Genomic DNA, 13273 nt, shown 5'->3' on the forward strand with positions numbered 1-13273 from the left:
ACTATGGTTTATCTCAAGGTATTTAAAATAGTTCCCTGTGCTATACAATAAGACCTTGTTGTTTATCCATTCTATATGTATTCGTTTGCATCTGCTAACCCCAAACTACAGAAGAGCCTCTGTCTCTCTCAATTCTTCTTCTGTTCCAACTGCTACCCTTTGAAAATGGGAAGGAACAAAAAATTTTACTGTTACGGAAAAATCATAAGGGCAGGGGGAAAACCGCGACTTGGTTATTCGTTGTCAGATCAGATTAATAGAGCTGTCGGTTTTCTTAGATTCCAGTATCTCACAAAATAAAAATTCTGGAGCTGTGATTTCAGAAGCAAAATACTGTTGGCTTAGTATTTATTCTTAGCAACCCTAACTCTAACCCTTTATTGTTTGCAGAAAAGTAGTATATTGCCTTTTTCTAGATGAAACTACCAAACTAGCCATAAATTATAAACTACAGTCTAACTGCCAAAGCAGTTAGTAGCATTGGAAGTGAAAGTTCATTTGCTGACTAAAGAGTGGAATAATACTCCACAGAACCAAGGCTCTGTGTTTGTGGGGGGAAAACTGTGCTGACTGAGCCCCAAGAATCTCATCTTCAAAAGAGAAGGGCGAAAGTGGGTAAGAAGACGTGAAAAGAGACCAGAAGGAAGATAGTACAGTGTAAGATAGTGAGGGAGAAACTTGAGATTTTCTGCTTTTACAAACCCCTAGCCCAGCCACTTAAAAATAGCTTTATAATATCAGCTTCTCTGGGCCCTAGTTTCCTTATTTGTGGGGTGGAGATAATAGTGCCTCCTGCACAGGGTTGTTAAGAGTCCTAAATGGCATAATATGTGTGAAGTACCTAATACCATGCTTCCTGTCTGGTTCTTATTTTTATTTATTTATTTTTATAGTATTGTTTTATCATTTTTGTTTGTTTTCCCACATGGGAGCATAGTGGAGTCTATAAATCTTCCTATACTTATATATAAATAAGTATAAGGAAGTACTTATAAGTACTTATTTAGAAGTACTTAATTATATACTTATACTTATTTATAAGTATAAATAAGTATATAAATCTTTCTATACTGCAGAGTTTTAGGCAGTATTTTCCTGTGAAAAAGACCTTATTTTGAAGCCCTGCTTGGAAAACTTGTTCAGTTAGAGCAGTGCCTTCAGAGATGAAGTATATAGGACACAAGGAGGGAAAAAGGGAGGAACAGGTACTGTTCAAGAGCTAGCAGCAAAATCTGAATTATATGCTCTCCGTTTTTGCCATGATCTAAATTTTTACTTGCTCCTCCCCTGGCATACATACACACACACACAGGTATCCTAGCTTTGACTTGCAACCATAGTCTAAAGCATTATTTTGTTTCTAAATAAGTTAAGCACACAAGAATTGCTGGAGCCAAACGGAGAGAGAAATCCTTTGAAAATGATACTTAACGGGTTTGCCTTACAACTATAAAGTTGATATTGTTTTATGTTTGTTAAATAAGTTATCAAATTTTACATATATCTTTAATCTTTTTTACGCTGGCTTTTAATTTATGTGGGTTCTGATAAGTTACAGTACTTTAATCTAGTAACTTGTAAAATAGCAAGGAAGTATAAATTAAGAGAAATTAAATATGCTATTATTTATCATACTTTAAATATTAGTAGTTCCATCATCAAATGTTTATTGAGCATCTACTATATGCCTGGCACTGTCCTAGGCAGTGAGTAGACAGTATGCATAAATCAGACTACACCTTTACTTTCAAGCAGCACTCAATTGCTAAACCCATTTCCTCTTCTTTAGGGTATTTTCATCTCCAAATTTTAGAGCCAAAAAGTACCATACAGATCATCTAGTCCAACTTCTCTATTCAAATGAAGAACCTGAGCCACTAGGATTCACAGAACTTAGCAAATAATTCCAAGTAGTGACAGCAAACTATAGGAAAATCACAAATTGTGAGAATTCACTATATCATTAGCATCATAAGTATGAGTTTAGAAAAGGTATAAATTATAAGAAAAGTTCAATTATGTTAATATGAATGAAATATTTCACTGTATTATCTTCAAGTTAAAATCAAGGAATGAAGTGTCTTTTTTTTCTTCTTCACTACAGTGAAACCATTTTTTGTATTGTGTAGTGACTAAATCCATAAATACTTTTTTGCTTATATACTCAAAAGTTTCAAAAGCAACCATATAAGTGATGCTGTTTATGAGTGTCTAGGTAGTGTTGATAGAAATAGTGTGCTTTCCTGCCTTACTTAGAATCATAGAGTTCACATCTGGAATTCAGACCCCTTATTTCAAGGATGAGACATTGACTCCCAAAGAGGTTAATTGACTTGCCCAAATAAGCCAAAATTAGCAACTTACATTTAAACAAGGTGTCAGGTTATTATATTTTGATATTCAGATATCAATTATTCTCAACTTTAAATGATCTAATATTGTCATTGTCGGACCTGCTGGGCATTGGCCTTATTTTTAAAATCTGAGAATATCTGAGAAATTGATGAAAGAAAAATGTGGTTACAGATACTAGAACAGAATCTCTTGGCATTACTTCTATTGATACATCTTTCATGCTAAAAATTTTCAGTGTTCAGTTGCTGGTCACAAATAATTTTCCCCCCACAATATAGGTATTGTCTTCTGAGAACTCTGAAGCAGTGTCAGACATTGAGGGAAGCTCTCATTGCTGCAGGAAAAGAGATTATCTGGCATGGGCGGACAAAAGAAGAGCCAGCACATTACTGTAGCATTTGTGAGGTAAGTAACTGTTCTTATCCACAGTTACTTTATAAACCTCTTACCTCTCCAGTTTTGGTTTCTCTTTAGTTTTTCGTTTTGTTTTGTTTTAATTTATTTATTTTAGGCTGTGTTGGGTCTTCGTTGCTGTGCGTGGGCTTTCTCTAGTTTCGGTGAGCGGGGGCTACTCTTCGTTCCGGTTCGCAGGCTTCTCATTGCGGTGGCTGCGGAGCACCGGCTCTAGGTGTGCAGGCTTCAGTAGTTGTGGCTCGCGGGCTCTAGAGCGCAGACTCAGTAGTTGTGGCTCACGGGCTTAGTTGCTCTGCAGCATGTGGGATCTTCCCAGACCAGGGCTCAAACCCGTGTCCCCTGCACTGGCAGGTGGATTCTTAACCATTGCGCCACCAGGGAAGCCCTCTTTAGTTATTTTTTAAAATGTACTTTTATGTAATGCATTTTACTGAAATTGACATTGTGTTCAGTCTTGTTATTTAACTACTATATTAAAATTTAATCTGGTGATACGCCATTTCACTAACTGTGAATTAACTCTAAAAGTATCTACTAGTGTCATCTACCTGGTAGGTAACAGTTGGCCCTCTCTCTCTATGCACGGGTTCCTATCTGGATTCAACCAACCGCAGATGGAAAATATTCAGGGGGTGGGGTGGGGAGTATTCCAGAAAGTTCCAAAAAGTAAAGCTTAAATTTGCCATGCACCAGCAACTATTTACATTGTTTTAGGTATTAATAGGTAATCTAGAGATGATTTAAGCTATAGGGGAGGATGTGCATAGGTTATATGCAGTTGCTACGCCGTTTTTTGTAAGGGACTTGAGCATCCTCAGATTTTGGTATCCATGGAGGGTCCTGGAACTAATCCCCCATGGATACCGATACAGTTGATAAGTGTCAAGTTTAGTCTTGAGATTTTAAACTGGGAACCGTCCAGATGTAGACAGATGCCAGTAAACTGGATAGAGTTCAGTATAGCTCCAGGCAGATCATTGTTCAGTCGTCTCTGAACGACTGAACACACAGTACGTTGGTCAATCTTCTCCTGTGGCCAAGGCTTGCAAGAGATGCAGAAACAAAGATATGGTACCTGCTCTGAAGGAGCTTACATCCTACTTGGGGAAGACAAATTACAAACAGTTCTAATGTTATATGAGACTGTGGTGAATGCAAAATTGGTCTTGGTCTTACTGTTAGGATAACACTAAGGGAGAAAATGACCTAATTTTTTCCTTCTAGTATTGGCCTAAGAGTTCACCAAAGTATTAATATTTGAGTCCATCCTTGAAGGATGAGTATGACTTTAGCGGGCTAAAAAATGATGACAGTTAGAAGTAGAATGAATGTTGTTATGAGCTGTAGGAACAACATGGGAAATGGAATGGCTTCTTCAGAAAACGGTAAATAGTCCAGTGTGGCTGGAACACAGACTATGTAAATTCTACAGATAAGCCTAGTTGGTAGGAAGTTTGCAGAGCATCTTGAATGATTTTAAGAAATTTGATATTTATTCGGAGGTCATAGAGCCATCAAAAGTTTTTGGGCAGGCACCCAAGTTGGGTAAGTATTTCAGAGAGAAAAGTGATTGGAGAGGATGGAGATAAGAAGCTCTTGCAGTGGTGTGTTAAGAGTTGTTATCCTAAGGCCTAGACTAGAACCTGGCGGTGGGAATATTAAAGAAGGAGAGGAGTACAAAAATATTTCGAAGGTAAAATTCACCAGACAACTCATTAAATGGCAGAAGTGAGGGACAGGTTGAAGGATGTTCACAAATGTTCTAGCTCAGATTATGAGGTTCATGTTGTTGCTCATTGATAGTAATGGAAAACATGGGTAACTCTGGGATTTTAATTAACATAACTTCAAAGAAGACATGAAGTCATGAGAATTTTCTTTCATTGGATACATTCAAGGATATGCCAAAGCCAGGGATATTAATGATCCACTCCAGGCCTTGAAATTCTGTAATTCTGATGTTGACTTTTATTTGAGGTGATTCAGTCTATCAGCTATTTTAATGCTGTATAACCTGGCTAAAGTATGCCATTGGGAGACCAGATAGATTCTAGTTAGGTGTGTTATACCTCAGAAAAATGAATGTATAAGCTTTCCAGTATTTGAGAATGACTTTTATTCTGTACTGTTATTCCTTATCCTGCTTGAGCCTTAGCAACTCATCAGTCTCTCTAGCACAGAGGTATTATTTCTAAAATCATGCTATACTCATGAATATACATTTTGATTGTACTCATACTCCTTAAAATGAGGCTTATAGCTGAACACTCACTTACTGTCACTTACCTGTCAGTTTCCTCATCTGTAAAATAATCAGATTATATTGATTCAACAAGTTTGTTTTGAGGTTTGGCTAAGCACTAAGCACTGTGAAATGATAAGCTCTGGAGTTACAAAGATGAGTAAAACATAGTCTTCATCTTTGAGGAGCTCAGTCTATTGGGGAAGACAAATATCCATATACAGTACCCTGTGATGAGTACTATCATTGAGAAGTAAAAGGAAAATAATGATCACTTTCATCTGATTGTATACTAATGTTTTGAATGTAAAACAGATAAATAGGCTGACCTTTATCAAACTTTTGAATTAGGCTTTTGCCAGTGGTTGTAATGAGTATGTCATTCCCCAAGGTCACTCCCCTAAATAGACATTACCACCCACGTCTTTGGGTCTGGTGCAAAATAAACCTGGTCTATTAAAGATTCTTAAACACTCTTAACTCTTAGTACCCACTTAACCAGTGATCACTGTCCACAACTGCATGTGAAGTAGAACTCTATGATTACACTAACGTAGTACAATAAATAAACACTACTGTCTCTATTGAATGCTTTTTCTCTTGTATAAATAGGTGGAGGTTTTTGATCTACTTTTTGTCACTAATGAGAGCAATTCTCGAAAGACCTACATAGTGCATTGCCAAGATTGTGCACGAAAAACAAGTGGAAACCTGGAAAATTTTGTGGTGCTAGAACAGTACAAAATGGAGGACCTGATGCAAGTCTATGACCAATTTACATTAGTAAGTGAAATCAACATGTGAGTACATAGTTAGCTGGATAGGGAAGCAGCAGTGTTTGTTCTGCCACCTGATAAGGAGGAGGTAATGAAATATTTAAAATTTCCTTTGGCTCGTCAGATATTGCATGAGGAAATATATCACTCCCCCTCCTCCACTTCCAGGGGTATTTATTCCTATGAAATTGGCATATTTCATTTTCACTTTTCTTCCTGGGTGAGACCAGCCCTAAATAATGTCACAGTAATTACATTTTAAAATCTTTGTGTGCTTTTAGAACACTGTCACATCCTTTATGTCATTTGATCTCAGTTGATAAAATGTTTGTGTATATAGGTTATTAGTGTCCACAAAATGAATCAGTATGTATGCTTTTAAATATACTTCTGCTTTTAGAGCTAATTGTATTTATTTAAAATCTTGTCCTTGCCAGAAGTATTAACTTTATGGGAATATTTGATGGAGCTTAACTTCCTGCTATGTTATATAACCTTATGAAATTCAAGTATCTTTATAAATTGCACACAGTTTTTAATTTTAAACAGCAGATGCTTAGAGGGAAGCATTTTACTCTAGCACATCAATAGTTTTATGAATAGAAGAGAATTGTTGAATTCCCTCAGTACTTTTTCTCTTACATATGTGATCAGAAACTGAACTTTTGAAATTTAGCTCCTGATATTTTCACTTGAATGGTCTTCAGGATTGCTTGAAGAAGAAGAAAATTATCTGGAATATGTTAAACAAAATTTATTATCTAGTTGAGTTAGCTGCTGAAGCAAGTCACTAATGAAATCATAATTGATTTGTTATATTATTTTCCACAAGCCTTCTTTATATTTTTAAGCAATCTCAAAAAATGGTCAACCTAATAACATTCTAAGAGTTTTTGACTAATTGGTGAAGAAGTACCGAAAAATGTGGATGTGCTGAGTTGGGTAATGGTCTCAGACTCTTAGGAAAATTGGCCAGGTGGGAGACAGTAAGGGAGTTTGTGCTTGACAGAGTGTGGCAGGCCGTTGAACTTTCTTGAGAATTGTTATTTCCTTTACTTTCATACGCAGGCTGTGTTTGTAACCTGGAGCTAGGGAACACTATTAACAATTTGTATACCAAAGTAACATACTTTACTTTTATTTTCAGGCTCCTCCATTACCATCCTCCTCATCTTGATATTGTTCCATGGACATTAAATGAGAACTTTTCTGCTATTCAGGAACTAACCCAGTTCTGCACCACTGGTTTTTGTAGCTATCTCGTAAGGCTGCTGGCTGAAAACTGTTGTCTATGCAACCTTCCAAGTGCGGAGTGTCAACCAACTGGACAGGGGAGAGCGTTGCTCCTACTCCAGGACTCTCACAAAGCTGATCAGCTGTACTTCAGAAAAAAAATAATAATTTCCATGTTTTGTATATATCTGACAAAACTGGCAACATCATACAGACTACTGACTTGAAGACAACCTCTTTTATATTTCTCTATTTCTGGGCTGATGAATTGGTTTTCATCTATCTTTTCCCCCTTCAGAATTTTCCTTGGAAAAAAATACTAGCCTAGCTGGTCATTTCTTTGTAAGGTAGTTAGCAATTTTAAGTCTTTCTTTGGTCAACTTTTTTTTAATGTGAAAAGTTAGGTAAGGAACTTTTTTACTGCTTTTATGTTTTTCTGTCTTGTTTTGAAACCATGACGGTTATTACACTTTTGGTTCCTAAATAAAATGTTTAAAAAATTAACAGCCAAGTCACAAAGATAATGGATTGCACATAGACTAAGGAATAAACTTCAGATTTGTGATTTTTGTTTCTAATCTTGATGTAAATTTACACTATTTATAAATACATATTTATTGCTTGAAAATATTTGTGAATGGAATGCTGTTATTTTTTCCAGATTTACCTGCCATTGAAATTTTAAGGAGTTCTGTAATTTCAAACACTACTCCTATTACATTTTCTATGTGTAAATAAAACTGCTTAGCATTGTACAGAAACTTTTATTAAAATTGTTTAATGTTTAAAGAGTTTTCTATTGTTTGAGTTTTAAAAAGACTTTATGTACAGTGCCCAGTTTTTGTTCATTTTTCAAATCTGATTATATATATTTTATATATACTTGTGTATGTATATATAATATATATAGAAATCTGGATATATATGTATAAAGATTTAGAGCTTAAATTTTTCTCGTTTTAAGTTTCACATCTATGGTAGATTTTTGAGGTGTCTACTGTAAAGTATTGCTTACAAAAGTATGATTATTTTTAAAGAAATATATATGGTATGTATCTTCAAGACCTAAAATGTCAGACTGGTTTATTGTTAAGTTGCAAATACTGCAATGACAGACCAATAAACAGTTGCTGCCAAAATGTAGTATAATAGTAGAAAACAAATAGTGATTGAACTTAAGATTTCAAAGGGAATGTTCTATGGGCTTGACAAATCAATCCTGTACATCACTTAGTAGTGTTTTATATGGATAAAAGATTCAGATGAAGGGCTCTATTTTAGAATGCAAATAAATTAAGAGACTTATTTTTTAATGTTAGGCAGTTTTGACATTTCATGCTTTCCTGCTTGCATGACATGATTTGGGCGGGGGAGGGAGTCTTCCAATTCCATATCACTAGTAAAATATAGCAAGCTATATTAGCATTAACACGTCACTTCTAGTTAGCAATAGTATTTCATTTTATAATAATGGTACCTTGTATTTGGACATATTCTCATTTTATCATGCTGTTCTCTCTAAGGTTTTTCCAGGAATATTCAGTGAAGACACATAGAGAATGCTGTAAAGGAAGTTATATATAACTAAAGAGAATTTATAATCCTAACTGGTGAAATGCTGTGCTGACTGCATTAACAAGTGCTCTTTTTCAGATAGTTGTGGAGTATGTTGTCCTCCTAGAAACAGTTTGAAGGCTTTAAAGCACAGAGATATTTTATCCAATTAGTTAATAATTTGGTAAATAATTGAATTTGAATATCTACTAGCAGCAATCATCTCTTAAAATTTTAGAAGGAAATAATTACAAATTTATTTTAGTTAAGAAGCAAGAGTGCTTGCCTAAGTGCTGCTCAAGATGTTTAACCACTGATTTTTTTAAAAGAACTCAAGACAAAACATTTTTGCAAATAAAAATTGCAAGTCAAAGAAATTAACACAACATTGTAAATCAACTGTACTTTAATTTAAAAAAAAAAAAATGTACGTCAACTATCCAGAAGCAAAGATTATAAGAATGCTAAAGCTATGCCTAAATGTTCCTTAACCATTCCTAGTTTATCTTACTAACACAGTGTCTCGTTTTTTCTATGGTTTTATTAAGATGGTTTATTGCCAAGATTAACGTAAGTTGTCTGACATTTAAGAGTAATTTAGTGGTGTTTCACTAATATAATATTTGGAAGTTAAATGTCAAGAGTAATACTTGCTCACTTAGTGTTTGAATGGGTAGAGGATAGGAGACAAGTCAAACCTATCAACATTAGTCTGAGGTATAACTAGATGAACAGAGTTTTATGTAAACTGCTTTCTTTTCTTCAATTTAACTGCTTTTATAACTTAAATTTTTCAGGTTTCAGAAGAAATAGCATGCTTTTTTTCTCTCTTTTCTTTTTACTGCCTATATAGGTAAATCCAGCTAAGCACACACTATCTGGGTGCCTTAATAATGAAATGAGTTTGCATCATTTGCACACACACACACATTGTTTAGAGAAAGAAACTAATTATACGATGTATTAAAAAAACAGATGTTGATCCAGAAAGAACTAAATCATATTCTTTTCTCGTCACCAGCTAAACAGGAACTCTTACACCATCAGTATAGCAGTTTAACTTGTTTAACCCATTTAAGTTAAATCAATTAAATTTTGGCTTCTGTATTTTGAACTAAAATCTAAGTCACTTTTCCAAAGTAGTAATTTGACAGTTGGGACTTTCAAATTACTAGTAATAGGCAATTGAAATAAAAGATCACGTAATATTATGAAATTACATTAAATGAAGTGTCTGCTTCTCAGAACTTAAATCTTTAAATTATCATGTGTATTTTCATTTAGTCAATATATTTATTTAGTATCTCCTAAAAAATGAATCTGAATAAGATGTGATCCCTGCCTTTTACTCTTCATACATCTCATATGGGAGATTCATGTAATATGTCAAGCAGAACCTAGAAGAGATAACAAGAAAGGTGAATAGTATTGATTGGGGCTTGCATTTCAGCAGGGTTTGTATCACACCTAGAGCAAGAAGATTTGGGAACTTTGACTAAGGGATTAGAGGAGTGCACTGGAGAGTGGAAGCCCCCAGATGTTGAAAAGCCGCCTCTGCCATGAGAGATGTTTACACTTTACCCTATAGTTAATGTGGAACCATGCACAGAATTAAGCAAAAGAACAGCATTGAATTTGCAGTAGTCTTCACGCCTGCCTTAACACACTCTATCTTCCACATTGCTGCCAGAGGGACATTTCTAAAACACGGAAATTCATGGAAGAGATGATTTGGACTTGGACTTTGGATGTTGTGAGGATGGAAATAGCGCAGATTTGGAAGACAAAAGTAAAGTCCACAGGACCCATTAGATGTCTACCGGTGGGTGGAGGCCCTTCTAACTAGAATGGGAAATCAGAGTAGAACTGCTTGTAACGCATCTAAGTAGTTGGAATTAGGAGAGGCCTGAACCGGAACCATGTATCTGGCTGTCCATCATCAAGGTGGTGCTTAGAGCCAGAGGAGGTAAGATCATACAGGAACTGTATGGTGAGGAGAGGTCGATCAAATACCCACTTAGGAACGTCAGCATGTAAGGGGAGAGGAGATTGCAAAGGAGAAGAAAGCTAAAAAATCAGCCAGGGTGATCTTAGACAAGCTAGTTTTTCGAAAGTAACCATACCATGTTGCAAAGATGAGGATTAAATTGATTTCTTTGGGTTTGGCACAAGATAGTTGGTGACATTTGCCAGAGCACCTTCAGTGGAGCAACAACCGGATGGATTGCAGTGGACGGGAAAAGGTACTGAATTTGAGGGGGTGGTGGAGTCACTTCGGGCTTCCAAGAGCACAAGGGATGCAATTACATTGGTCTTTGTGAAACAGCGAACAATTTTAATTGTTCAATCAATTTTAAACATTTTGTATCATTGTCTTGAGTGCTTTACACAGTAATTAATACTTCTGTATATATACCATGAAGCAACCCACGTGGTATTTTGGTTTTGAAAGGAAGAAATACTTCTCAGTTGAACAGGGAAATGAGGATGGTATTTTTTTAGTATGGCCTAAAGATACCTACCCTTTACTGAATACTCTTGCAAAGCACAGTGCTAAGTACTTTAAATATATTCTCTTTAGTCCTCACAATGACCCTCTGAGGTACTGTTTTAGCCTCATCTTACACATACGTAAATCGAGGCAAAGAGAGGATCATGTAACTTGCCCAAGGTTTGTGGTTATTAAGTATTGAAGGTAAGATTTCAACTATGTTGATCCGACTCCAGAGCAAGTGCTATTCTACCTCCTACTGCAGAGAAATAGGAATTGCTGAGTGCTTACTCTAGTCACGTTTGAAAGAAACTTCATTTTGGATATTTCTTTAACAAGAGAAAAATGTCTTAAAAATGTATAACCTATAATTAGACTGACATTTTTATAGTCCAAACCAGAACCCCTCTGAGATCGAAAGGGGACAATGCTATTAGTAGTTGGGCAGGACAACAGCCAAAACATGGGGCTATCCTGGGCAAGCTGGGATGTATGTCATAGTGGTTAAGTTTGTGTTAAGAAGAAGCATTTGGGTGCTGGAGAGGGTGTGGAGAAAAGGGAACCCTCTTGCACTGTTGGTGGGAATGTAAATTGGTACAGCCACTATGGAGAACAGTATGGAGGTTCCTTAGAAAACTAAAAATAGAATTACCATATGACCCAGCAATCCCACTGCTGGGCATATACCCTGAGAAAACCATAATTCAAAAAGACGGTGCACCCCAATGTTCATTGCAGCACTATTTACAATAGCCAGGTCATGGAAGCAACCTAAATGCCCATCGACAGATGAATGGATAAAGAAGTTGTGGTACATATATACAGTGGAGTATTACTCAGCCATAAAAAGGAACGAAATTCAGTCATTTGTAGAGACGTGGATGGATCTAGAGATTGTCATACAGAGTGAAGTAAGTCAGAGAAAAACAAATATCGTATATTAACGCATGTATGTGGAACCTAGAAAAATGGTACAGATGAACTGGTTTGCAGGGCAGTAATAGAGACACAGATGTAGAGGACAAACGTATGGACACCAAGGGGGAAAGAGGTGGGGGGGGATGGATTGGGAGATGGGGTTGACATATATACACTAATATGTATGAAATAGATAACTAATAAGAAAGAAAAAAGGGAACACTGCTACAGATCCTACAGACAGTGAAAGGGTAATAACTATCACAAACAAAGCATTTGGGGAGTAGTAGTAGTTACCTCCTCCTAACATCATATTCCTAGATTTTTGCGCTCTTAGAATGGGAAGGAAGCATGGGTTTAGGTTGCATTAGGACCCTCAATTGTGGTTGAAAAAGATGGTGAAAATGCAAGCAATGAATTAAAGTGGAAATGAGAAAAGAAAGGGAAATTCCTGTTAAGTCTTAGTGATGTCTACTGAGTTGTACCCGTCCTAAAACCAAATAATGGCACTTCAACAAACTAACAAGAAAGCGAGTAATATTCTCAATGTAAAGATTAATATGCATTTTTCTAAACTCTTGGTCTGACTACCACTTAACCAATCTAGTTTAAGGTGGGAATCTGATTTAACATATTCAAAATATGAATTTTAAGTGTACCAACCTGAAAAAGATGTAGAATCACAGTTTTCTCAGGGTTTTAAAACTTCAGTGCCATGTAGTTCAGTGCCATGTAATCACTTCGAAGTGATTAAACATGTCTTAATGTGAACAACAGAAAGATTCCTCATGAACATAGGGACTGTCTTAAGGTATAATCATGTGTGTGAAAGTGTAGGATGGCTTCAAATAGATTAAAGGTATGATTAACACCAAGCAATACTCTGAATTACACCTACTTCCAAATGCCCAGATACAACATCTGTTAAAGAGAGTAAGGGGGGGAAAAGAGAAAGCAAATTCACTGATTTTGTAGGCATGTATAGTTAATTGTACCTAAGCATTAACTTTAGCTCTCCACTTTGTGATAGAATAATACACTTGGCAGGGTGAAACTAGATGAGAATGTTATCTTTAGAGAACTTGATATATGTGATTTAAGTGTCATCTTTCATTAAATGTACTCAGATGCAAATTTTGAAATGTCTGCACATGGAAAGGATTCTATGTCTAATAAGTGGAAATCAGTACCCAAATCTACGATTAACAAGATTTTCTGGGTTACAGTACTGAAAACATTTGGGAGGGGTGGGGACAAGCTCAAAACGATATAAGTTATTGATACATCAAA

General features: G+C 35.9%; 1 protein-coding gene across 9 annotated transcripts in view; it reads left to right on the plus strand.

Moving 5' to 3' along the window:
• The window catches only part of KDM6A (lysine demethylase 6A), a 206950-nt gene extending 198612 nt beyond the window's left edge, over positions 1–8338 (plus strand). For 6 of the 9 annotated variants that reach the window (XM_082378054.1, XM_082378056.1, XM_082378055.1 and 3 more), the window contains 3 exons: positions 2634–2760; positions 5624–5794; positions 6935–8338. In XM_082378054.1, the coding sequence (XP_082234180.1) occupies positions 2634–2760; positions 5624–5794; positions 6935–6964 (328 nt within the window). In that variant the 3' untranslated portion in view covers positions 6965–8338. Of the gene's footprint in view, positions 1–1789; positions 1895–2633; positions 2761–5623; positions 5795–6934 lie in introns of all 9 variants that reach the window. The other 3 variants (XM_082378060.1, XM_082378062.1, XM_082378061.1) reach the window with 1 other exon arrangement.
• The last annotated feature ends 4935 nt before the right edge of the window (positions 8339–13273 follow it).

Source organism: Balaenoptera borealis (assembly GCF_965194805.1).
Source record: "Balaenoptera borealis genome assembly, chromosome: X".
NCBI classification, from domain to species: Eukaryota; Metazoa; Chordata; class Mammalia; order Artiodactyla; family Balaenopteridae; genus Balaenoptera; species Balaenoptera borealis.